The sequence below is a fragment of the Semicossyphus pulcher genome, unplaced genomic scaffold (genome assembly GCF_022749685.1).
Source record: "Semicossyphus pulcher isolate SPU_LCO1_2020_fin unplaced genomic scaffold, fSemPul1.0.p SCAF_18, whole genome shotgun sequence".
In the NCBI taxonomy this organism is placed as follows: Eukaryota; Metazoa; Chordata; class Actinopteri; order Labriformes; family Labridae; genus Semicossyphus; species Semicossyphus pulcher.
The window spans coordinates 11,046,918-11,074,244 of record NW_027211691.1 but is presented as its reverse complement, the minus strand read 5'-3'; the positions used below and the strand labels follow the sequence as shown (position 1 = coordinate 11,074,244).

Genomic DNA, 27,327 nt, shown 5'->3' with positions numbered 1-27,327 from the left:
CCCCTCACGTGTTTCTCGTTGCTTCCAAGCTGATAATTATGATTTCACTGGGATAAAGAAAAAAAGATTAGAGCTTAAAAGAACATTTAAAAAGCATCACATAAATAAGCTAATTATTACAGAAATAAACCCTAATAAGCACCTTGTGTTTCCCTTTCTTAGTCTTTTATACAAACACACACACACACACACACACACACACACACACACACACATACACACACACACACACACATGCTTGAATAAATTCATGTCCACCAACATCTCTCCTCCCCCACAAACAAAACCTACAGCGCTCTTCCAGCTCGTCCGTCCCGTCAGTCCCTGCCGTCAAACATTAACCTAACCAAAATCTAACCCCCTGCCTCTCTCTCACACACACACACACACACACACACACACACACACACACATATCTATCAGGCTAACTATCTATCCATCAGCACGGTGGAGTCAGCCGACAGGATGGAGGAGGAGGAGGGGGTATAAACGCCAAGATCCTCCCCATTACTGCCCTGCATTAACCCTCGGCTAAATATTTACAGTAGGAAGAAGACGACGCGGTTCACACACTCACACACACACACACACACACATATATATAATGCACAGACATAGACACAGTTTTATTTTCCCTATCTGCTTTCACCAGCATGTAGTCAGAAAGCCGGCACTGCTGTAGGGAAAAGCACCAAAAAACTGAATCATAAACCAAATTCTTCTAAACCACCACCAGTGCAAAATATTCAGAACGCAAACAGCCGCAGAACTCAGGTCTGAATCACCGACTGAGGCTCAGAGCTACAAAGATATAAAACAAGCGCTAAACACACCTTTGAGAGCATGACTGGAGATCAGATTTATGCATGGCACAACTTGTGCTTGAAAGGAAATGTCTGTTAATTCACAGTTCAGCCCGTTAAATATTAGCTAATGATGCATTTATGAGATCTCTGGCATAAAGCCAAACTGCAGCTATAATATAATCTGCTCACATGAACGCACATGCAAGCGGAGAAAGAGAACAGCAACCTGTGATTGGTTTAAGTTTAAGTTTGTACTTTGTGTATATATATAAATGATTACAGATAGTAAACTTAATGTATGTTATATTTTTCATTCATTCATCTGTAGGTGTGGTCCCGGGCGGCAGCCTGCTAGAGTCGCTTCTTGTTGTCTTTTATTCACGCGGTATCAGGAGCAATATAATCTTTCTTATTAACCAGTACACTTTACACTTAATATTTTCACTTATATTTGAGTTGTTTTATGCAGTTTCTCTAATTTGTGCTGTATTTTTAGAGCCACCTGGCGCTATAATTTCCTTTGGGATTAATAAAGTTCTATCTTATCCTCCCTATATATATTTGAATATTGTCTTAGTATTAACAAGCAGCAAATGTTCAGTGTAATGTTACAGACTCGCTTTGCAATCACAACATTTTTCATACTTTATTAATTTTACTGCTTTCAGGAAAACCAACAAATTAGGACCTACTAATATATTGTATTCTATAAATGCTTCAATCCAATCAGCGTGACACTGGGTGGGATTTTTATGATAATTATCATACATTTTGAAGGTTAAAAGATTATTAAGATTAAGATCAGTGTGCTGTCTGCATGTATTGAGTTATTTTGAAAATAAAGTTAATAAATTGCATTTATAATAAAAATTACAAACCACCAAACATCACTAAACAGAGAAACGTGGGTCTGTTACGTAACAGTCTTTAAAAACGATAAGAAACGGAACAAATCTGCGATCAGGATCAAATCAGCTGATCATAATTATCAGTAATATATACTTCTCTGATAAGAGCATTTATTCCCTTAATTTACCCTATAACTTAGGACTATGCAAACACACGCACACCTTCAGCTAAAGCATCAACAGGTGAGACGAGGTTCTGAGGAGCGAGCAGGTAAGAGAGAGCAGCTGAGCGGCAGCAGAGAGAAACAAAAGGGTGGTAATTCTGCAAGAAAGGGGAGCTGTGGGATGTGTGGGGGCTGTATGAGCCATTTCCATCAGCAGAGGGGAACTCCAAAGCATAAAGACAGTTGCCAAGCAACTGAACACGATGAAAAAAAAAAAAAAAACATACAGACCGCTTCCACGTGTGTGAGCAAATAGCACATGGACCCGCACTCTGCCTCACATACACATGCATGCACACACACAGGGAGCCAATTACAAAGGTGTGTCAAATCCTCGCCATTTGTGATTGGTAATGTTAATACTTTGCTGCACAGAGGCGATCCTCAAACACGTGGTGAATGGCAGGAGAGCTCCACAAGTCAGGAGCCGAGCGTTAAGAACAAAACCTGCTGCAACAAAGCCACACATGAGCCGCTTCCCTTTAATCTTTTCCATCGCTACGGGAAGCACGATGGGACACAACTTGTTTGTTTAACTAAATCTTGAATTAAACAGCCTGTTTTCTCGTTTAAGCTGCCAACAACAATTTCATGTCTCTTGTTATTTGCTCAGCGATATTCTGAGGATCATTTCCTAAAGCAGCTAAAGTGACAAACGTGGGGAGTCTCGCTGTGAGATCTGTGACACCATTGTTGTGTTTTGTGTGTTACATGCTTCCTCCTCACCTGGCCCGGCGCTCGTGGAGCCGCTGTTGCTTTGCAGACTCCCATTCCTGAGGAGCGACGGGGACTTCTGAATCCCACCGCTGACACCCATGACCCCCAGCCCCCTCTCTCCTCCTGCTCCCCCCACCCCCATCCCTAATCCACTGCTGGAAACCAAGCCCGGCCGGCCTGAGAGCGTCGAGGATGTGGAGGAGGAAGGGGAGGCGGTGGAGGAGGAGGAGGAGGAGGGGGTGTTGGCCGTGGAGGAGGCGGGGAGAGTCAGGGAGGGAGCTGGCTCCAAAGGCTTTACATCCGTGCTGAAGCAAGGTCCAAATCTGTTTCGCCAGTTGCCCTTCTTTTTCTTCTTCACCCCGTCCTCCCCTCCTCCCGCGGCGGCTCCTCCGATCCCCGGCGCTGAGCTGGAGGGTTGGGGCCGTTTGTAGCCAGCGGACCCACTGAGGCTTGTCGTCTCGCTCGCTGTGTGACTGTGGGAATTCTCATAGAGCTTCCCGCCCACTGAAATGATAAGAAAGCAGAAGTGAATATTTAAGTGCAAAGCCTGCGGTCTCTCGGTGTTTTGTTTGGGTTTGTCAGCCTGAAATCCTTCAAAGAACCTACTTTAAAGCATTTTCTGTGTCAGCAGTTCTCATTAAAATTATGCCTGCAACTAATAATTTGTGTAATAATTACATAATTGTGATTCCTTGCTCAGTTAATCTGTTAGTTGTTTAGCCTAAAAACATGTCTGACAAACCTAAAGAGCTTTTTTTGTCCAACCGAAAGCCTAGAGATATTCTTTTTACTACAATACTGAGAAAACAGGCAAATATTGTCATCTCAGAAACTGAAACCAGAGAATATTTCTCATTTTGGCTACAAAGTGACTAAAAACAGTCCTGCAGTGATTTGATATTTTGCTTCAGTAAAGAAGTCTCAATTTAAGGATCCAAAACAGACACAGCAGAGGTTCATAAATCTATATATAATTTTGTTCCCAAAAGTGGGTCAAGCTCATAAAACACTGGAAGCTACACTTCCCATAATGCAACCTGATTACTGTCCTTTGTCAAACTCCTCTTCCTGGTGTAAACGAGCGTCTTTTAAACTTCTCACTTGCAGCTTGTAATGCAGTGAAGAACCATGTTGAAGGACCTTTATAAGTCTTTACATACATACACAATTTTCTATTATTCTAATGTGTTTTTGAATCACGTTGGTAAAGTTTGTTCCGTTTTGAAAAGCGTATACATATTTTAGTTTAATTATTTTTTTGAGCCTCTCCTTCCTCCTGAAGCAAACAAGCTGTTTTGCCATTCAAAGGTCAGACCTTAGCCACGATTGGCTGACAGTATTTGAAGTGACCGCATAGCCCCTCCCCCATGTGTGCGATCCCACGTGGGAGAGCAGCCGCACTACACAGTCACTCTAAAGTTGTAGAAAACATGGCCGCTCTAGGATCGGTTATTCAACCTTATATGTACAGAGCCAGAATCATCAGGAGGTATCAGAATGGTAAGCTGAAATATTGACAACGACTTGACTACAAGGCAGAGCAAGAAGGCAGCCTGAGGTGAATGACGGTGAATGACGATTGGTCCATTTCAGCAAAAGCAAGGTTCTACGTAGAAACCTGCGGCTGTTCTGAACGGCCCATTTCAGAGGCGACTTTTTTAAAAATGTCACATTGTAATGTGACATTTTATTGTTTGACGTTAAACATTAGTGGAGTGGCCCTTTCACACTTCAACCTGTTACGCAATCACGCTAAACATGGCACTAAAAATACGATTTAAACTTTAATTTCTTTTCACCTATTTGCCTTAAAAACATTTTTTTCCTTTACAGCATCTGACAAAGTCTTTATGGGCTTAAAGTGACCCATGACATCACTAGTAATAAGAGTTTTAAATAATAAGTGACCAGAGTCGTCTGGTACCTGCAGATGCCGCAGTGGTGGACATAAGAGAACCAAAAAGGGTTGTGGTCCCCTCTGAAGCTCCGCCCTCTGAGCTCGGCTTAACAAGGCAGCTGCTGAAAGACGGCGGGGAGGAGAAGGTAGTCCCGCCCCCGGGACGCAACGACGGATCTGAGAAACTTAAGAAGTCCGAGGAGGAAGAAGCTGAGGGCGTCTTGCTCGCACTGGTCAACAGGAGCCCTGCAAGAACGAAAGACAGGTGGAAATTAGAGATAATAACAGGAAAAAGGAACAAGTGAGATGATGACGCAAAAAACAAGCGTGAGAGCAGGAGGAGGAAAGGGGCAGTGGGAACAAGACTTTACAGCTGGAAGTTTCCAGACAGCTCTTCTTTCCATCATCATGGGAGCAGCAGAAAACAGATAAAATACGCATTTTATCTGCTCTTCTGCACTCTATCAGCCGTGTAGTCAGTCCTCCCTCATCATCTAGTCCTCCCATCTAACACACAAACTGCCCTGACAGCACACGAATGGAGGGATTCTCAACACACACACACACATACACACAAACCCACCTGACAAGGGCTTCAAGGTTCTGATAGTACAAAACACAGGAGCTCAGTGTGAGCGCCAGCTCCTTTCAGGTCCTGACCTCCCTGCATGTTCTGTCTTTCTTTGTGTGTGTGTGTGTGTGTGTGTGTGTGTGTGTGTGTGTGTGTTGGTCTTTTCCCAGACAGAGCCCCCGATTACAGGAGCCAGAGGCCAGCCAAGACGAAACACTGTTATCACGGCCACACACAAAAGTCTGGTGTCTGGGCAAAATCCAGAAAGTGACACAGCACACACACTTATACACACACACATTAAACATCAGGGTCTTATTTGGGTTTTAATAATCCTGATGTCATTTATATTCTGCTGAAATTGCACTTTTTAAGCGGGAGGGGCGAGCAGTGCGTTTCCATTTCTCTAACAGCAGGGTAAACCCCAGTTGTGTGGAAATTTACATACAGCACCATTAGCAGCTATCAATTCACCTTGGTGGAACGGCCCAGTGGAAGCAGAGGCAGATGTGGAAGAAGTTGCCATGGTGACCACGGCGGAGGGGAGGGGTTTCCCTGAGGAGGTGAGAGACTTGCGGCCGCCCCTCTGTCCCACCACGTGACTCGCGCCGCTGTTCTTCTTGTTCTTCGCCTCGGTCGCCACCTTCCCGGCGTCCGCGGCCAGGCCCTCTTTGGAGCTGCCGCCGGAGTGAGCGGACGACACTTCCTGGAAGTTGGCGTTGGTGAAGCGGGCGCTGCCGTCGTCCAGCCGCTTCTGCGTGGAGGCCGGCAGAGAGGGGACGCCTCCTCCTGTGCTGCTGCTGTTGTAGGTCTGGAGGAATTAAAAAGGGAGGAAGAAAAAAATAAAGGTTGGAGGGGAAATAAAATTATCAAGACGATTCCGCTCGAGAAAGGAGGAGCCAAATAAGAGACAGTTAGGAGGGCAGGATGTGTGTGAAGTGCAACAAAGGTTAATCAAGGTAATCAAGCCCAAACACAAGTTAGAAAAACAAAGCAGTGAGGAGCGGAGGAGTGCACTCACCTTCTCTGGGACCATGATGTTTGGGAGGACGAGGGAGGGAGACATGTCCATTGAGGTCTTCTTGTGTTTCGGTTTGTGCCTGTCCCGCTCCTTGTGTTTCTGAGCATGGAGAAAAGAGGGGGGAAAAAAAGAGAAACAGATGGGTGAAGCTGCTTTAGACATGATACAGGGAAAACTGAAACAGAGACAGACAGAGAAAGAAAAACAGACCTCCTGCACCCATTATTTTATAGCCCTCTGCTCTTTAGGAACATACTGGACCACATACGCAAGTGTTCTGTGAAAGGTAATAGCTAAAGAAACTGCAAAAATAAAACAAACTAGGGTATCAGTTGTAAGGAAATAAGCACACAAGAGGGAGGATGTGTGTGGCAGACAGAAGGAGAGATAAAAAGAAAGAGCATTACATTTCAAAGGCTCAGTAGGAGATGAAAGCTCAGAGATCCACAAACACAAAGAGAGTGATGGAGGAGAGATAAAAACGGGCAGGAGGAGACAGGAATTCAGCATGCTTCAGTTTAAAGCAGAGTGTGTCTAAGTGCCTCGCGCTGAAGCGCACAAGGTCTCAGTGTTTCATCCAATCATATCCTGCTTCTTGGACGATCACAGCTCAATTTACACCCCGGCTATCACACGCGCCGCCACCCTCCTCTCGCACCCCCGAGGTGGTGACTTGGTGCCAGCGCATTTACACCTCACATGCACGGCCCCGCACCCTGACTTTTTTGCACGTGCGTACAACCAGACAGGTGCACGTTCACTCCCACACACACACACACACAGTTTAACATGGACAATTACATGTATCACAAGCACACATCTGCACACACTCACAAAGATAGGTGGTGAAAATATGCAGCGATTCTGAGAGACGACATGGGACTCAACATGCTTGTAATGCTCGGTGTCTTGAAAACTCTGAAACACCAGAAACCACCCCTCCCCCCCTTTTCTCCCCTCGGGGTCTCGTGGAGGAGCGACTGCCTTGAGGCGGGTGACAGTTTAGCCAGACTTCCTCTACGAGTGGCAGTTAACAGACATCATCAGCCAAATCAGGAGATAGCAGCTCCGCTGTAACCTCTCTGCACGTCGGCTTCCGCTAATGCTAACGCTTTCGGGTTGAGACACAAATGTTGCAGCGTGTGTGCGTGTGTGTAACTCGGAACGACTGCTGCGGCAAGCGTTATTTTTTTCCTTTTTTTTTATCTAAGTAGCTTTGAAGTTGTAAAAATGATCTTATGTCACACGCGGACAGTTTCTGTATACAGTTTCACTTCCTCCAGGTTCCCTGAAATATTGAAACAGTGACTTTATTTTTATTTATTTGAACAAATGCAAATATAATAGATTATTTATGCATCATTTTGTGCACACTTCCCCTAAAAAGCTGACATATTTTTTACCTTTGGATCCCCACTATAGTTTCAAGTAGTGTCCTGTGAGTCACTACTACTACATACGCAACGTTTGGCTGCACAGCATGAATTTCCTATTTAAGCCTGCTGGCAGATACACGTTTGTTAAAGGGGGTTTAACCCTCAGCGTACTTTTCATTTATTATTTAAGTAACATTTGGGCCTATTAAAACAGAAAACTGCATTTATAAAAATAAATATATAAATAAAAGTTTTATCCCAGGGCCCAATAAAGTGAAATTTCTTGCTTTGTCACACAAGATAATCAACGTATAGCAATATAAATCTGAAAAAATCAATCAATAAAGTTCCACATCTATAAGGCTCAAACAAGATACTTTTTCGTCTTATTTTTTAACAGTTAAATCAGGTACACGTGTATAAAAATTGTTGGCAAATTTGGATGTGTTTGCTTTGCTCTGTTTAAAAAGACAATGATGTGATTGGGCGGACAAAATCTCATTTTATTTAAGGTATGTCTTGCATTTCATTCTGGCGCCCATGTTAACAGGTTAGAGCAACAGGCTTACGTGCTGCTGCAGTGGCAGCATATTCTTTTCATGAACGGCTCTCCTCAAAAACTGTGAAATTAAATATTGACATAATATCACTTGTATTACAATTTTCAAGTATAGTTTCAATGCTACATCTGTAGAGTATGACACAGACATGAAAGAGTTTCAGATTTCTCTCTGAAATAAATATAATAAAATTCATATCGAAATAAAATTAAACACTATATTATCTTTGGGCATTATCAAAGGCAAACTCAGTGTAAAGAGAGAGGGCTAACAGCAGCAGTGCTGAAGCTGATGCGCTGCCTGCGCAGACACCGGGACTGTGCAACCCACTACCACAAGCTACTCATAAGGAAGCAGCCCCAATAATCAGTTAGTCGACTTATCAACTAACTCTTTACACCAACTTTTAACAATTGTGCCCGCCCTGCAAACTGGTTACAGAAAGCAGATAACCTGAGAGAAACAAAGCATAAGGTGAGGAGAGGGTAAACTGTGAGAGCATCTACTGCAACAAGAAGAAGACATGATGCTGGAGCAAAGGAGAGAAGCAGAGAGGTAAACTCTCTGGGATTCCCTTGTTGTTTTTCATTAACATTCCTGAGGAAGGTGTTGATGGACAGAGCCTGAGCTGAGAGGGTCGGATAACACACACACACACACACACACACACACACAGAGAAGGAGCCGAAGCACTGGGCGTGGGAAACATAACAGACACACAATGTAACCCTGACACACCCTTATCAATCAGGTCAATTGATTATACAGGCAGAGACAAAGCCTTTCAGCGTGTCCTTTCCCCTCTTTCTCCGGTGCTGACCATTAGCGGCCCGATCATTTGACATGTCCGAGTGCTCTTTGAGACTGCGTGGGGTAAATATAAGAGGTGGCAGAGGACGAGGGCCACCACTATTTATCAACAAACTCACGAGCAATGAGGAATACAACAGAGGGCTGACGTCCTCTCTGTCTATGTCACATGCTGAATGGTACGAACACTATTTCTTTAAACGGCCTCTTTACAGTCCTAGAAGGTTATTATCTTTAATCTCTTGGTACACAGGCAGTGCAATATTTGCATTTGGTTACTAAAATTAAATGCATTGAATTTTGACTGTAATAATCTTTTGATTGACCATTTAATTGTGTCAAACTGTCCTTTAAACAGCAAAATCTGCATAAGCTTGTTGTGATATAATAGAAAACAAATTAAAATTAATTAAGCTTTGTTGTGCAACATCTAAAATGCCTTCACCAACGATCCAAAGATGAATTATGGCCTGTTAGTTTGATACAACACATATTCTAAATGCTTCACAAGTCAGCGCGATGGCCTCAGGAAGAAGATGAGAGGCTGCAGACACAGAGAGGGGAAGACAGGGGGGGGAAACAGAGGAACAGGAAGTAAGGGGGAAAATAATCCACCCTGGCCTGGCAGGAATTCCCCCGTGCAGTTTCCTGCAGGATTTCTGACCAGCCATTGTGTATGTATGGATGTGTGTGTGCATGTGTGTGTGTGAGTGTTTCCTGCAGGCCTTTTTCTAAGCGGCCGGTGTGGGGGATCTTTTAGCCCCTGCTGTAGTCTGGCTGCAGGGTCTAACATGAGGTGGGTATACATCTGAGCCTCCAAACCACATAACAAATGCATGTGTGGACACACACACATCTGAGCCTACTGATCTCTGACCCTGGAATGTGGATGGAGAGAGTATGAGTGTGTATGTGTGCATGTGTGATTGTAAGTGAGAGAGAAAGGGGGTTCTCTAACTGATGCAAATAAGGCAGCGTTAACAGGAGCTATAGCAGGAGGGCTGCATAATATGTGCACAAATCCACACACACATGCACATCATCTGAGAGCTGGCATTGTTTGACACAATAACTACATAGACGGATAAATTATCGAGACACGAGATGCTAAACTCTTGATGGGAAAGCGACTAATTACTTAATAAATTAAGCTAAATCCCAAATTGTTTTTTAATGCTTTTTTAAATAAAATTAAAAAATTGTATTTGCGTGACATCACTAGCAAAATCTCTTCAGAGTTGTCGGCATGGACCCATTTCAAATTAAATGCAACATCTCATATGAATGGGAGCATTTCATTGAGTGCTAGTGAGGCATGTATTCAGGTTGGAGGAAGGAGCTGACTTCCTCTGATTTCAGGACAGTTGAGCTGACTGCACGGCAGAGACGAGCTGTCGTAATGCATCCATTCATCCTCCTTCCTCAATCTGAAATGACTACGTTTATAATAGAGCATTGTGCATCATCAGTATTTATTATAACTATATTATTTATAAACTTCAGTACTAAAAGTACAAGCATTTAGCTTATTTAAAAGTCCTACATTAGCTATAAGCAACCTGTTGGTAGTTGTAATTGAATGTGACATGTACTTGTAATACTCTGTGTGCTGTGGTTTTTATAAATCTAAAAATAAGAGCTTATATTTTTAATGTTTGTTAAAATTATTGATACAGGATTTTTTCCCGATTGCAGATTTGAAATATCCCTCTCCTACAGTGGCCGACAAGAGCAAACGTGCTACAACACCTAAAACATTTAATGACTTCCACAAGCAAAACAGGCAGCAACTCAACTGAGAAACAATGCCAACTCAAAAAACAAACGAAAATCAAAAACCAGTACAACAGAAACATGCAAAAAAAAATTGCAGCAGACGACATCCAGAAATTATGCAAACTCAGAAAAAAGAAAACCCCCAAAAAACAAAAACAAATGCAGAGAAAACTCTGCATATTCAGTCACAACAGATGTTCTCCAGGCCTTTATGGCCAGCACTGAGGGGAGCAGCATCATTTTCAACCAGGGAGAGATAGAGTTTATCTGATCACAAAAGAAAGGGAAGAATAAGGTGGTTTCTGAGAGCCAGGCCTCTCTTCCCGTCGCTAAGCCCGCATCGGAGGTAGTAACAGAGACGTAACAGAGACAAAACGGCGCTGTGTGTGTACGTGAAGCCCTTCACCAATGGCAGATTTACACCTGCGTTGCCTGGCTTAATGTGTAATGGCACATGCAGCTTCAATACAGCGCTGTGCTGGAATCACAATGTAAAAAGGGTTTCTGACTACAGTGCAAGAAAACAACTTTATAACTCAGTGCTCTAATGTTGGTGAAATTGGTTCTTAATATATTTAATTTTACTGATAATGTTTTTCTGATGGGACAGATAGCTTAGCTAAAGACTCTGCTCAGTCTAGAAGCTCTTATCAACGAGGGAGTGTAAGTGTTTACACATCTAACTTACACGGGAATTTTGGACCACCAGGATGACGTATAAAGTTTTGTGTAGCACGTTTTGCTCATTGTTCTTTTGTGTTTTCTAAATGGCTGCGTTTCTGAATTTGCAACCAATCATTCAAGCCGCTGCAGCGTCTTTGCGCTTGTTGGCCACCGTACTTTACTACACAGAATTAGTTCCACCAGCACACAAAGTATGCACTGTGCTGCTGCATTATGCAGCATAAATACCATGGACAGATGCAACATACTTGAGATGACTGAGCAGAACTGTAGGCATTCAACTTGATTGAGACGTCCAAAGTTTTAACCCTTGTCTGTTTTGATTCACATTTGTCAAGCAACGGGGAAAGTTTCCGTTTTGTTTTATCTGATGTGGTCTGGATCAAATTTTGTAAGGTTAAAATATTGTCACACACACACACACACACACACACACATACATATGTGCACACAAAGCTCTGGCTCACATGTCTGAGTATGTTAAAGGTATAACAAGTAGGATTTTCCTAGAAAAATAAAATATAGACTTTTACAAATATAATATAATACAAATCATCACTTATGGGCCTCTATACATGTGTGTTGGTGAGTGTGTGTGCAGACCCTTGACCCTTGTTTTGCTTTGCACGGGACGTTTTCAGGAGGGGCGCTGTTGTGGTTTCCTGAGCCAATCACAGCGTATAGGTGAGAGTGGTTCAAATTAGCAACTGGGCCCCATTTAGACCGACGCAGAGTTGCCTTCTTTCTGTTGGACAGGTAGGTGCCTCAAACCAGGTAGGGCAAGCTAACCGGTGGTTAGCATGCTAGCACAAAGGTAACCGTGATGCTGTCGATGTTAGCTCGGTGGGGTGGGCGTGTTCTCGTACGAGAGAGTGAGCTTCTGGTGACTGTTGAACAGTTTGAATGTGTTGTTGACAAAAAACAAGGAAATATCCTACTTATTATACCTCTGAGTACTTGTCCCTGCTCTTTTTTATCTAATGAGTGTCCTTTGTTTGCTGCAATGCATTTTGTGACCAGTGCACGATAAAGCTGACTACATACACAAACCTCAGTATTTAGATCCTGTAAACTAGGGATGCACGATATTATCGGCACGTTATCGGTATCTGCTGATTATGGCTTGAAGATGACATATCGGCTCTGTCCTTTTTCTGCCAATATTTTCCAGGCGATAAAACGCTTTAATTCGGTGTAAATGCTCGATACAAAAGTTTGACGTAATGCTACGACATTAACTCTGCGCCCTCTTCCGTCAAGCGTGAAGAAGGGTGCAAGAAGTCTGCGGTGTGGCAGTCTCCGAAAGTTCCCGAAACAGACAGCAAGGTTGTGCTCAGCATTGGTCATGCAAGGAGGGGCCAAATCTCATTCATTCAACACTACAAATTTAATCGCCCATCTCAAGAATCTGCCAGTGGGCCACTACAATAAGAGTAGGCATGATATCAATTCCACTACAGGAGAGACTTTATGTTCTCGGAAATTAGGTGGAAAAAAATGTGCCTAATATATCGTATCGAAATCGGCAAAAAGGGTTGGAAAATATCGTCAAAAAATTCAATATCGTGCATCCCTAGTGTAAACTTGTGTGTTATTGCTACTGTGAGTGGGGATGGATGCATTCTCAAAGAGGTGGCCGAACAGGGCACATGTTGGAGAGTTTGGTGGGAAGAATCATTGACAGTGATAGAAAACTGTACGCTCTCTCTGACCAGCTCAACTGTAAAGGGACAGCCATGTGTTTGCTTAAAACAACTGTTAATTAACCTAATATAATACAAGTCTTCAATAGCTTGAGATGACGTTTCAAGTCTCAGAAAGGTTCATGACTACTTAAACATGCTGTTTTTGACAAAAATGTTGTAATTAACAGCAGGGCAGGTTCGGGCCCTTTGTTCTGCTAACAGCTGTGGCTGATTAAGTCACAGTAATGTAGCATTAATTAGATAACGGGTGGGTGGAGGTGGAGGAGGAGGTTTTATACCGGGAGTTATAAAGCAGTGGAAATGCCGCTGGGATTGGATGTATAAATTACCTTATCAGCAGGCACTTGGACATGACATTTTAAGGACTTCTGTGATGTTAGGTAAAAAGTGAAGGACGTGTTGGAGTTGGAGCTGTCAGGACAGTACATCTAATCAAGAAGCATCTATCGTATAGGTTTTTTCTCAGGGAAATATTGATTTAAAACGACCAAATGCATTACGTTCAACATCATCCATCCATTAGAAAACAACATAAATCTCATTTTCTTAAATTAACTGACTTAAAAGTGGCTGTAAACATGCAATAGCCTACGGTTTGATAGGATATTAACAAAAATGCACGCTCCCTTTTTTCCATTCCACTTGTTAATTTAAACAAGAATATGTCTCCACTTGTCCTAAACAATCTCCTGCCATTATGTTCAAAGACTGTCTCCATAAATGCTCATTATAGAGCCATTAAATGAGCCACTGAGAATGGTTATTGATCAGCAGTTTGCCTGTCCCTCCACAGTGTGAGCGTGTGACAGTGAGGGCGTATGTTTCTGGTGGAGTCACAGTCATGTGGTTGGAGGAGGCATAGAGAGATCTGAGGGCTGTCTTACCTTCTTGTCCGTGTCTGGGGGTCTATCCATACACTGAGAGGAAGAGTCACTTAAGCTTTGAGACCTACTACCACGGCCCCTGCTCCTTCGCTAAAAAAAGGTAAAGAGGAACTCCAAGTTACTGGATGAAGTCCAAAGAAAATAAGAACTAAAAAAAAACTGAAGCTTAAAAAAAGGCTGACCGAACTCAAAATTCAAAAACAGTCAAAACATTTGACATTGATTATCAAAGTGATGGATAAAGGAGTGAGCTTGTTGGCACGACTGAGAAAGAGAAGTAGAAAATGAATGGTGGCAGTATGTGTTTACACAAAAACACAGTATAGCTCTATTGGTAAAAATAAAAGTGTTTCTTTTAAATAGAACCATTAAAGTAATTCAAGTGTAGATTAACTATCAGTAACACAAATAGTACAATCCAACAGAACACATGCATACGTTGTGTTTTATCGTTGGTCTAAACTACTTGGCCAAACACTACAGTCTCAATAAAGGGATGTGTTTTTACAAAAGTACAGATCTATGATCAGAAACTGTTTCACTGTGCACCTTTACAAAAATACTCAAATTGTCACATGTTAATCCATTCCCTTTAAAAGTCTTAATCTGGACTTCTGTGATACCATGTTGTTCATGACTACAAAAACACACTTTCAATTCCAGGAATGAATGAAAGAAATCGTTAATCAGCGTGATCAGCTCCATGACAGTAACGTTTTGTAAAAACAAAAGCACACAGGCTCCTACTTCCTGTCGGCACACAGAACCTCACGCTGTGTGTGCCCTGCAAGTGTAGCCACTTAAAGAAAACTATCCGCGGCACGTCCGCTCCATGGACAGTCCGTTTATGTAGCCACAGTGGTAACCAGCACCGGGACAAGGAGCAGCTGATAACAGCAATACTCTCACGTTTAAGCCACCTTGCGTAACAGAGCGTCCGCAGCAGCGTCATGTTTACAGTTGACAGGCAGGTGACACACAGACTCTGTTGCACAGCGGTCAGTTCACTCTGTGCTCTGTTAAAAAGCTGCACTAATGTGATATCAGACTTTTTTTGTAGATTAGTGATGGAAAACAAGAAACTGGTGAGTTTTCGTTTTGCACCTAGCAACAATATAGCAACAGCATGACGTGTTTCACATAATTTGCTTCACTATCGCACGACCTGCGATGTGACTATTGCACATGTGCACATCGCAATTGCGATTGTTAAACGGCCAGTTTGCCGATTTTCAACCTCAGTCCTATCATGCTAATATGAGGAGCTAATGCCATTCTGGCGAAGGCCAGGGAGCTTGCTAAACTACACTTCCTCAATCTAGGACGCCCGCCTCCGATGTTGCGTCTCGTTCGAGATCGTCAGGTTTGAAATGTAGACTGTAGACCTGAAGATTTGTTAGACGATCCACCGGTATATTCACGCTGTATTTCCGATTCTGTACCGCTCTGAGCTGTTGCCTGCAGCGATCAATGTCCTTGACCGGAAAACAGTAGTATTTCACTCCAGCGTCTCTCGCTGTTTGTACAACTTTCTCCACAGCTGTGGCGCCGATTTCAAATATTATTGCTAATTCTATCAATTACAGAGAACACCAGCTTTGACTGACAGTGGCTTTTTCCAGAGGCAAATTGCTCCTTTAAGCGAAATATCGTGCAGCCCTATTGGACGCACAGGTAGTGACAAAAACGTATGCAACAAGGTTTGCAGATCACCGTAACAGAAGATACTTGTAACGCTGCTGCATCAATGAGGGCATTTACACTCATGAAATACAGATATACAGTCTTGGCCAAAGAGAAATGTATCTGTCGTCCAGACTAAAAAAAGATGAGCTAAGTTTGAAATTAGATTTGGCTAGTGAAATGCCATATGTTGCTAACATGCCGTAAACATCCATCAAGTGGTATTTTATGAAACGCTCTCTGCTAACAACGTTGCTCTCCTCATCATTGATCCCCTCTCGTACATTCCTGTCATCCATACAATCTCATCTTAATGACATTATGCCCCAGCATCCAAAGCCATTCATACACGATCAATACAACAGCATGAGTCTTTCCATCAGCGTTTGTTAACATTGCAAAATGTCATCAGTGTGTGTGTGTGTGTGTGTGTCTATACACACACATATAGCGTCTTACTACTGTTCCAGAAATCACAGTAATCGAGTCACGTTTGGGTTTTTCATATTAGCGTCCCTCCCCCAGCTGACGCAGAGTGTGTACATGCATTCATGTGTGAGAGGTTGTTAACTGCTGGAGAGGTGGAACAAAATCTGGAGCACAACAGGACGTCTCCTCAGTCGGTGTGTGCGCTGGCAACACATTTCCTCTGCATATCCAGTTGTTGGATGTGTGTGTTGATATGCCTCTCTCTTTTCATTCTTCTCTTATCTGATTGAATTCAGCTCGACAATGGCTCGCTGTCCACCTATCAGGTTTGTATTACGCCGGCTGTGTGCTCAGAGCGAGGCTAACAGACCAACGCAGACGAGGTAGAGCTGCGATCACGGACAATAAAGCGGTTATCTGACATTGAGGAGTGAATGCCAATCGTATAAAAATGTAATAATAAAGGAGATTTTTCTGTCTACTTGAGGTTAACCTTTATGCTCCACATTAATCACTCTACTTTATATTTTCATACCGTCTAGAAAAAGAGAACTAAACAACCGCAGCACCTTCATTGAAACCATGTGTTCAATTTAAAGCAGGAAAAAAGCTGCTGCCGTACCTGATGACTAAATAATAAAAGCTAATAACTAGGAAATAAATCAGTGAGATGTTATTTACCCAAGAATTTAAAATGCATAAATAATGATGAAGCCTGATTAGCCTTATTTGACCTTAACGGTGAAAAGCAGGCTCAAAGGACCCCATCAGGCACCTGCAAACACACCCCGCTGTGCCCGCTCTGGGCTTAGTACCAATACCCAAGGGAGTGGAGGGGACGGTGGGCCACTGTTAGAGAGATTAGAGGGATGAGGAAGGAGGAGGAATCAGAGTAGATGGAGGGTAGATGACACGTGGAAGAGAGGGAAGCAGTGGGGCAATGGATTCACTCGTCCAGTGAAAAGAGGAGGCATAGAGGGGAGAAAAATAGACGAGGGGAATGGAGGAAGGAGGGAGAGGGTGGAGCATGGAAGAGAAAAAAGACAAAGAGGTGGAGGACAGAAGACAGTAGTATTAAAGTGGAGGATGAGAAGGGCTAAGAAAGGTCGAGGCAGGAGAGTGAAAAAACCCTGGTGGGTCCTCTCTCAGTGGCAGCAGAGATGTCATTAACAAGAAGGTATGTCTGACAAAACACAAGCCCTCAATACACACTCTAGTCTGGAGTGATTTTAAGTTAATAAAAGTGATGATGAGTTCGTGGGGATACAGTGTATGCATGAGTCTAATATAAGAGAGTAAGACTTGTTATGTGCCACTTATGTCAAATTGTATATTTAGAATATCACTAACAAAAACATAATAAGCCCCAAAACAAGTAGAAAAAAACATCTGATTTGTTTTCTTTCAGATAAAAATAGTAACATACTTTATGGTGATGTGTGAAGTTGGGGTTTAGAGCTGTGGTTCTCAACTGGTGGATCAGGACCAAAAGTGGGTCGCGGAAAAAAAGACTGTGGCAAAAAGTAGGGACGCACGATATTGGATTTTTTGCCGATATCCGATATTTTCAACCCTTTTTGCCATTTGTGATACCGATATATTAGGCACATGATTTTTCCCACATTATTGCAGAGAACATCAAGTCTCCCCTGTAGTGGAATTGATATCATGCCTGCTCTTATTGTAGTGGCCAAAAACTGTTAACCGCAGACATCTTGCACCCTTCTTCACGCTTGACTGAAGAGGCGTTGTACAAAAGGTCACGTGTCTGATCATACACGTTTCTGAGCGCACCTGAATGCAGCATTCCCCCCAAAACACGACAGTAAGGGAGACATGCCCGGACTTGTTTAGTGCACCTACTACGGAGACATCAGTGATCGCTGACAGACTCTTTCTATCATGTGTGCGTCCATGAATATGTAAGTTAGTTTTGTACTGATGTTTATGTTACTCTCTGTTAGTGTCGGCTTTGGCCGCGAGTGTATTTTCAGCGTCTTTAATGTTGGTAAGACGGCAAAATGAGAGAATGTGAGCTAACTGTTAGCGAGTTAAGAGTTGGGAAAATTGTTTAACTTCTATTCACTGGCTCGAGTTTCTGTGTCCTTTTAGTCTGTATTTGTATATTGTTGATAACTTTGCGCAGGCAGTGTGTGCGTGCGTGCCGAGTTAATGTCATAGCACTACATCAGGCTTTTTTTGGGAATCATCAAGCATTTAGGCAGAGTTAAAGCGATGTTTAATCAGCGGAAAATATCGGTAGAAAAATTACATATCTGCTGATGCCCAGCCACTATCTGCAGATACCGATAACGTGCATCCCTAACATTTATACTATCAACAAAACACTAGCTTGCACAGTCACTGACTTTTCATCTTGAACTTAAAAACCCCCGAAACAAAAAAGAAAATAAATCTAATTTGTCTCCTTTTAGATTAAAAGAGTAATATACTGTATGGTGATGTGTGAAGTTGTAGAGTATCAAAGACAAGCTATCTGTAGAATATGAAGTCAATAAGAGGGGACACTTACCAATTTGCTGTGATGGTATTTGCAGTATCCACAGTACTTGACATTGTCTGCGTCTGATCCTTGTTCCTCACATAACAACCCTGCGAATTGGGCACTGTGGCAGAGAGGAGAGTCCATTAGACATGGACATTAGAGGGAGGTGGAAAACTGAAAACTTAAGTACAGTACAATAAGTATCATGGTACCACACACAAAAATAAATTCTATTCCTGTGTTAAATTTATGCTCTCAGTAGTTGAATCAAAGGAACATGTGAGAAACGTGACCTCCACATTATCTCAAAGGTTAACTCTGCTCAAAGGTTACTTTGCTTGAGTTTGAGTGAAGAACTGAAGAAACAATCTCCCTCTTTGTGGGGTTAATGTGATTTGAACGGCTCTCACCATGTGACATGAAAGGCCTGCCGGCAGCCATGTTTGTTGCAGGTCATACAGGCTCCACTGGCTGCTTTACTCTCTCGGCCTTGGTCCTCACAGATATAGCATGTCTACACAAACACACACAGAAAAGAGAAACATTTCAATTCAGTCATAATTGTGGATTTGGTGACGTCGTAATGTGTGGATAGATTGTGTTACCTTGTTGTAGCGCTCATGTGGCACAGACTGGAGTACTATCGGCTCCATAGTCGACACATTGGCAAATTCCACCTCAGGTATGTAAAGGGCGCAAACTACATGGGCCCAGCCTGCCGAGACACACAGAAAATAACCATCAACCTCTGCACATGTGACAGGAAAAGGTAGTTATCACATTAGTGTTTCAAAACCATCTGCTAAGAGCAATAAAAGGGTGATTTGTTAGTTGCAAGTTGTGGCAAAACTCTTGAATTTATGGCAGGAGGGACACGGACTGATAACCTGCTCCATATATCGCCTACAGAACTTTATCAGCTTAGTTAAACAAAACACACCAGAGCTGTAACTCATAACTCTGAAAATGTGACCTAAAAATGGTCTCTACCCACAATGCATCACTGACTTTGCTGCTTTTGGATCAAAAGAAGACAGTTGATGAAGTGTCCCCTTCTCACACATCCATCATCTGTAACTGCATAGCATGATCGCATTCAAGTTAACTTTTGGTTAAAGCTCATGATAAGCCTTGTGACTGTTATGAAAAGATAAAATAAAGCGTTTAAACCAGGGTTTCCGTCATCCGGTAATTACCGTTTTTTCCGGTTAAATCTGTGAAAGTCCAACGTATTAAACGCCGGCAGTGATTGGTCCACTGTAAAATAGTAAATGCTGTATGACGGCAGAGCTTCATGACGGCGCTGAGGCGGAACTGCAGCTCTTCTCATCGATGCCACAAGTGCACAACATGCCAGCGCATCTTGTGATGAAAGCGCTCAGCGGCTATGGAGGCATGAATTTCTCCACTGCCTGCGTAGTCCTCATTAGGGATTGCAGTGAAATATATCCTGATTAATATATATTAATTATTATTAGTATGTATAACGAACTGCACTCCCTCGGGGAGAGAGAGAGTGAGCATGCATATGGACAGCTTGGTGCAGAAACTAAAGTGTACGAACTGAACTGTAGACGGGAGTCCTTGTTTACAGTGACGGAGTGACGGCTGTCTCATATGCACGACTCCTCTGCAGGTTGAAAGTGCAACAGTTACGCGTATCATATATTAATTTTTGGACAATATAATTAGTAAGGCCGATTCAGTATTTTCCCTACCCAATTTTACGCCCTTGACATAGCCTGCTACATAAGCTAAATAAATGCAGTTATTTCACCCATTTGTCTGTAGCATTGAGAGCTTCCAGGACACGTGAACCGGCACAGATTTTTTAAATGGAAACCCTGGTTTAAACATCTTGATTTGTTGTCAATGTGCAACCAAAATGGACCAGATCAAAGGGCAGTAATGGATAAAACTTGGGCTTAAACAAGAGAACAAAAACAACCTAAACGTCTTAAGTCATCATTAAAATGCCAAACATACAGTTTTAATTACGTTCACATTTTAAAAATAAAGTAATTAAACTTTGTGAAAGCTGTAAATGTTTTAAATTATAAGCTGGTAGTTAAACTATCAAAGTTCTTCACACACAGCTGCCTGTCAGTGAAGACAAACTGGGGGCGGCAGAATGACAGTGGGGCCTGCTGGAGTGGCAGCAGAATTGACGACTGGCCGAGGAGGAGCAGAAGGAGGTCGGCGGGAGGTCAAATGGAGGTGGGAGTCTCCTGCCACACTGGAGGTGTCTGTTTTTCCCCGTAGCGGAAACAAAAACAGGCTTAAACTTACAGTTGAACCCCTGACCTGCCTTTGACCTGGTGAGCGGGACAGGGGAGGGCAGAGGGCGGGGACGGAGGGGGAGGCAGCGGGGTGTGAAACGGGGGCATGTTGTTGTTTTGAAGTCCCTCCAAGAATCTGGAAGAGGCCTATAAAACAGGACTATAAAAGTGGCACAGCCTGCCTCTGCAAACGGAGCATTTAAACTTTTACCCCCCAAAAGTACCAACAAAGCGTCTCTTCACGAACGTCCCGGACTCAGAGATGTGTGGAGACAATGAGCTTGAATTTTGGTGATGACGGATCTTAGGTGTGTTTTGATTTCAAATAAAGAAAAAGAGGGAAACGGCTGCCGATTATTGATGATGGCTTTATGGCCTTCTTGTGGTAAACCGCTGTAAAGTCATGAAACCACTGTTTTTATGGTTGACAGCTGCAACATGTTTAATATTTCTCAGCCATTAAAACACCTTAAATATAGAAAGGTAAAAGACTATTTTTGAAGCATTATAATCTTTAAACTCCTGCGATTATAAGAGCACCAGTATTTACTCGGTGGCTACAATAAAAGACGACAAAAAAGAGCCAAAGACAAACAGCTTTAAGCTCAACTTCTGTCTCTCTCTGGCTTTTCTTTCTCCGTTTTAAAATGTTGGATGAAACACCCGTTTCAGACTAACACCTTTGCTCTGCTTTATCACTGTCCCACCTGAAATAACAGCGACTACCACACAGATCAACAAGTGAAGAGGAACTGACAAGGGCTGAGAAACGGACGGTCCGGGAGAGAGATGGTGAGAGAAAAAATGGGAGGAAAAAAAAAAAAGAGAGGGAGAGAGGGGTCATGGGAAGGGTAAAATAAAAGAGAAAGTAGTAAAACGGTGTGTGTTAGTGTTGTCCTGATGCCTCCCTGCAGGCCTGGACACAATCCCACAGCTGTGCTGCTCTCTCTGACTGCCTCACACACACACACACATACACACAGAATATTTACAGTCTCCACCAAGCTGACCTCCCAATGAACCCAGAGAGGAGACTCCTCACAGGCCATGCACTATACCCATCCTGGCCCGCCCCCTCATAAACATACACACACACACACACACACACACACACGCACACACACACTCTCTCTCATAAAACATGGACTGGCAAAGTCAGTGAAGAGAGGCAGCACACACAACAAACAGCAACATAACTCTCCCAGCACGCTCACACCCCTTAAACTTGCCGGTGACACGCAATTAATGACAAAATACACAACAGGCTCACCACAGATGTGTGTGTGTGTGTGTGTGGGTGTGCGCAGCGGTGAGAGAGTCTACCTCCGTTGTCTGTCCTCTTGAGGGCTCCGTCTTTGTGGGGACACAGCTCACACCTCTGTGGGTGAAGAAGAAAACACCAGGTCAGATACAACTTGTCGACCTCATCCTGAGGTAAACACGCAAGTATGACGTGTATGTCAGTGTGTCAGATAAACTGGCATGTGGCTCCGAGTTTGGCAGGAGGCCAGGCACTCTCTGGGAAAACACCCTCGCTATCAGCCACCTAAGGTTGTTTCTCAGAGTGTGTGTGTGTATCAGCAACAACAAGTCCTTAGACACCCACTTCTGCTGCTGTGAGCCTGACAATTCAGCTCTTATTTAACTCACAAATGCTCATCTTCAGTCCTTAACAACAAAGAGCACAGTGTGTGTGTCTTACATAGAAGACAATGAAACAGAGGCGTTATAATCCCGCCTTGAACTGGCAGTGTATAAGGGCCTTATGTAAAACGTATAGCGGCGTAATGGTGGGGTGAAGTCGTTCTCTGAGCCGGGATCGGAGGTGGTAACAGAGGCGAAAAGGCGTCATTGTAAACAGCGGAGCCGGCAGGGTGGAACAGCGGCGATTTGAAGCACGCGCTTGTGTTAACACCTCGTGCACGTTTTGCTTCCGCCGGAACGCTATGTAAAAACGGCTTTACGCCGGCGTTGCTTGGTCCAATGTAAAACGGCAAAGGCTGCATGACGGCGGAGCTTCTTTGCGGTGCTGTGGTGGAGCCGCAGTGTAAAAAGGGCTAATGTTAGCAGTGCTAGCTTGTGCTGCTTTGATGTCACCAGGGCAGAGAAGATCGGCTAGCTCATCACGAAAACATTGAGTTTACATGTACTTGCTGTGTTAGGTCTGTGAAAGAAGCGTTCTGTGTTTCTCAACTGGTGGGTCGGGACCCAAAAGTGGGTCACAGAGCTGTTTTCAGCGGGTCGCAGATGTGTGCTTGGAAAATACAAAGTTTTCCTTTTATTTTGAAGGACATGGGTTTCCTATGATGTGCATGCAGTAGTAGTGTAGTTTAATCACACTCCATGTGCCCACTGATTGGGTAATCCCAGCTACAGTTACATTTACATTCTTGAACCTGGATGTGCCCTACAGTACTCACATTATGTTGCACTTTTCAGTGTATTTCTGTTGAAAAAAGGCCGTTAATTGAATAAATTGCAGAGAGAATATTTTCCTCTCATGCACTGCTACCCGCTGCTCATTTTGCTCGACTACTTTACTGTTGTGTTTTGTGATGTTGACATATGTTGTGATGTTTTGTTCCATCTTAGGTCCAAACTGCACCATTTTTCATTAAATCGGGAGTTAAAGTGGTTAAAAAATGGGTCATGATTTGCCACCAAGGAGGCGGTGGTGGGTCCTGAGGCGAGACCAGTTGAGAACGACTGCTATCAGTGATGGCGTGTGCTGAGATACGGTGTAAGCTAGGTATCATGGTTAACAAAAAGTATAGGAGTGGAAAAGATTCTGGTTATGAGGAAAGCGCTGTGAAAATTATCTGCAAAGTGCCAACATGGTATTACTACAGGCTAATTATGGAGTCAAATGTAACCGTTGCTTGTGATGTCACTCAGGACTGTGAGTTTCAGCCCGCTGTCCTACAGACATTCAGTTCTTATGAAAACAACACAGAGCAGCCGCTGAGGAGTGGTGTGGGTGTGGACTGGACGCTTCTTTGAAGCTTTGCAATGTACAAAGTATTCACTTGTACTAACTTGACCTTGTCAGATTTTTGCCCTAAACTCAATTTGTAAATGCACGTCAATGACGAGCCTGGTTTCCTTCATCACGTTAATAGGGTAACGGAAAGATCTAGTTATCCTGTTAAATTTCTGCAGGAGGAACTTTGCCCTGCGCGCACACACGAAGACTGCGAGTAGACAGATTATTTCTCGCACCTGTATCAACAACTACGCAAGTAAATCTCGCCATGACAAAATCTCGACAGGTCTTTAAAAGTTTGCCGAGGTCACATTAAGTTGAAACTCAACAAGCAATATTAGTGTTCGGCTTTTGAGTCCACCAAAAAAGAACACGCGAAATATTGAACATCAGTCTTAAGTGATGTGATTCAGAGGTCTGCGGAGCGGCTCTGTGCTGCAGCAATTGTTGGAAACTCGGTGCTTTCCAAGGCCACGTTCCTGACTGGGTAGCAACAATTTCATGTGCCATTAAAATGCGGACTAGAGAGCTGAATGTTTGCATGTGAAATGTGTCAAATAAAAATGGCATTTGGTACAGCTAGTAAACACACTCAGACTGCATTTGTGATAATCTTTTATGAGCTTTTTAATCAGGATTTAAATCTTTTGCTGAAATATGGTAGCAACTTTTATATTAGACTGATACACACTGTGGGCTTATAGGCCGGCTAAGGTCAAAGAGGAGCAGGAGATAGCACGTGCTGAAGCAGGCGGCTGCACATCAACCAGGCAGGTCTGTGCAGACCCCTGATTTAACTTCTCTAGTTACAAAGTCTTTGATAGTGCAGCTTCTGCCCAGCAACAATGATGTTCTGTTGCTCTGTCTTAAATATACATTTTAATGGGGTGCTGGCTTAGCTCAGTTGGTAGAGTGTACAGAGGCTACAGTCCTCGTCGCACTGATTGCAGGTTCGACTCCCGGTCTGCCGATCATTTGATGCATGTCATCCCCCACTCTCTACTCTCTCACTCAATTGTCTTATACAATAAAGGCAAAGCCAAAACAGTAAGTTAAAAAATAAAAAAAATTAAATTAAAAAAACAGTTCCTTGTTTCAAAGCCTCAGAAAAGCTTCATCACCTCTATTTTGTATACTTACAGCTTCCGAGACATCTGAGCTGTTACACTGAGGTAAACCACAAACTGTTAATCCAATATGCAATAAAGCTTGGCCATGTGCCAAAGACTGTTTAATTATCTACCACTGTTATTGCATTTCATTTTTTGACCTATTTTTTTAATAGTAAAAAAACATTTTACACACACACAACATTGACCTCACACATGCATGTTATTTTCATATATGAACCGCACAGTCTTTCTTTTACTGAGCTGCGCATTACACACTGGACTTTAACTGGACGGCATGATAATAATAATAGCTTAACTTTCACTGTAATGCAAGCAAGCGCTAGTAAAAGGTTCCTTCTTTCCCTGCTGTGAAGCCTGCAAACAAATATTGGTAACAAGCTGTCTTAAATAAGATCCCTCTTCTGCGCTTGTGTTTCCTCACATAACTACTAAAATATCCAGAAACAGTTGAAGACTCACATTTATACCATTTCCCACTAAATTTAGCGCGTTAACGCGGGTTTTTTAGACCTGCTAATAAATGCCCATTGTCTCTTTTCCCATGGCCAGTGGAGTATACTCCTTTCGGTCTCTTTTCTGCTGCGACACCATTTGACGTCACAAAGACGCTGGAAACAGGGTTAGTAAACAGTGAATATGTTACAGTGGTTAGGTCTTTATTGTATCTACTACTCATTTAGTGAGTTTATCAAACTCGGCGCAGACAAATTTGGAACGATGTTCGAGCGCTGTTCGAACGGAGACGGGCGGAATTTGTAGCTGAGATGACGAGGAGTCGCAGAAGTTACCGACGGAGCATAGCATCGCGCCGGAAAGGGGGCGGAGATTAGCGTGTCGACACATGTTCTGTGTTCCTTCCTTAAATAGACTGACAGAAAAAAGACTGGCAACAAGGGTAAAGGAATTGACTACCGAGCGTGATGAAAGGTAACAAGCAGTTACTTGAACATGCATTGTGTAATATTAACAGATGTGTTTAAAGCCCTTTGAGCAGACGAGTCCTAACCTGGCACAATTTCTTCGCCAATATTTAAATGTTCGAACTGTTCAAGAGGATAACTACTAAAGTAAGGTCTACTTTCTTTGCCAAACAGTCCTTTTCCAGGAGTTCACACATAAATGATGAATGACAGATGGATCGTGTGACTCACCACACGGGCTGCTCTCTCCTGAGACTCACACTTTCTGCAGAACCAGGGACCAGTGGGCACCTGTACGATACCATAGCAGGCTGAGGAGAGACGGAGAGGAGAGTTTAAGAAAGACATCACAACAATTTTAAACAGAATACACACCGACAACCACACAGACATCTTTACAAACACAACATTATCTCCTCTAACAATAATTTTTTACACGTTCCAGAAGGAAAACTAGTGACTAAACTGGTTTTAATGCGATCTTGAACATTGTTTTGACTTGACAGGCTGCTAAACACAGGAAGGATGGTAGAAATGTCACTAACTCTAGTGCCGATTAGCTGGCAGTAGAGGTAGTAACAGAGGCAAATCAGCATCTATGTAGATAGGGGAGCCTACAGGATGGGAAGGCACCTTGAGCGTGTGTACCGATGCCAGCATTCATGTTTACAAGTCCCTCAAAAATGTGTAAAATCGCACACAGGGGGAAGCAACGAGGTAAGGGGTTTTTGGGTGCTTAATCAGTTTGGCATCGTATCAGTGGATTGATAGGCTTAATTTAGGCAGTATCGAAACAAGTCTACCTCACAGCGCTGTTGGGGAATCTGTGTTTAAAGTCGCAGTGCAGGCAGTACGACCCTAAACAGCCTACCTCTACATATTTTCAGATTATCTCCGATCAGGCCAGAGACCATAATCCAATGGAATAAACAGCTATAATTCCGCACATAACACCTAAAGGTAACCAAGTTGAAAGAAAGAAACTGCTATATGACTTATAGAGAAAACATTTAAGTTGTAGGTGGTTAGGATATTCTGCAAACACTGCATACCTGATTCCTTTAATCATTATGGCTGGCTGATATAATCTGTCGTCATGCTAACCGATGGTACATCCAGTCTTTGAATGCTTTGTTGTTATTTTAAGATTTTCTCTGAGATTCAGGGGAGCATTCAAAGACACAGGAGAGCTTTATAACTCACTCTTCATTTGTCAAACATTGTTGGAGCCCACGCTTCTTATTACTACTAGATCCACACCGTTTCTTGTGTGCATTGCAAAACAGTACTAAAGCTGCTAGTAACAGCTTATAAAACACTCAACAATATGTGGCACTTCTGTATATTTTACAGTATTATCATATACAGAATACATATAAAATGTTAAATTTGTCTGTTGGAAGAGGGGCCTTTCAGGCTATATTGCGTGTGCATCCTCATACCTTTAATTCAGTATAAATTGTGCAACATCTTTCATCATAAAAACAGACATTTAAGCAGAACAATTCTTGGAT

General features: G+C 42.9%; 1 protein-coding gene across 2 annotated transcripts in view; it reads right to left on the bottom strand.

The window, feature by feature from the left end:
* mllt10 (MLLT10 histone lysine methyltransferase DOT1L cofactor) overlaps positions 1-27,327 on the bottom strand; it is a 47,079-nt gene that overhangs the window by 18,058 nt on the left and 1,694 nt on the right. For both annotated transcript variants that reach the window (XM_069667679.1, XM_069667680.1), the window contains exons 2-10: positions 26,045-26,124; positions 22,101-22,155; positions 19,104-19,213; positions 18,909-19,012; positions 18,526-18,619; positions 6,085-6,183; positions 5,538-5,874; positions 4,520-4,738; positions 2,605-3,099 (exon numbers count right to left, since the gene is read on the bottom strand). In XM_069667679.1, coding sequence (XP_069523780.1) covers positions 2,605-3,099; positions 4,520-4,738; positions 5,538-5,874; positions 6,085-6,183; positions 18,526-18,619; positions 18,909-19,012; positions 19,104-19,213; positions 22,101-22,155; positions 26,045-26,124 — 1,593 coding nt within the window. The remainder of the gene's footprint in view (positions 1-2,604; positions 3,100-4,519; positions 4,739-5,537; positions 5,875-6,084; positions 6,184-18,525; positions 18,620-18,908; positions 19,013-19,103; positions 19,214-22,100; positions 22,156-26,044; positions 26,125-27,327) is intronic.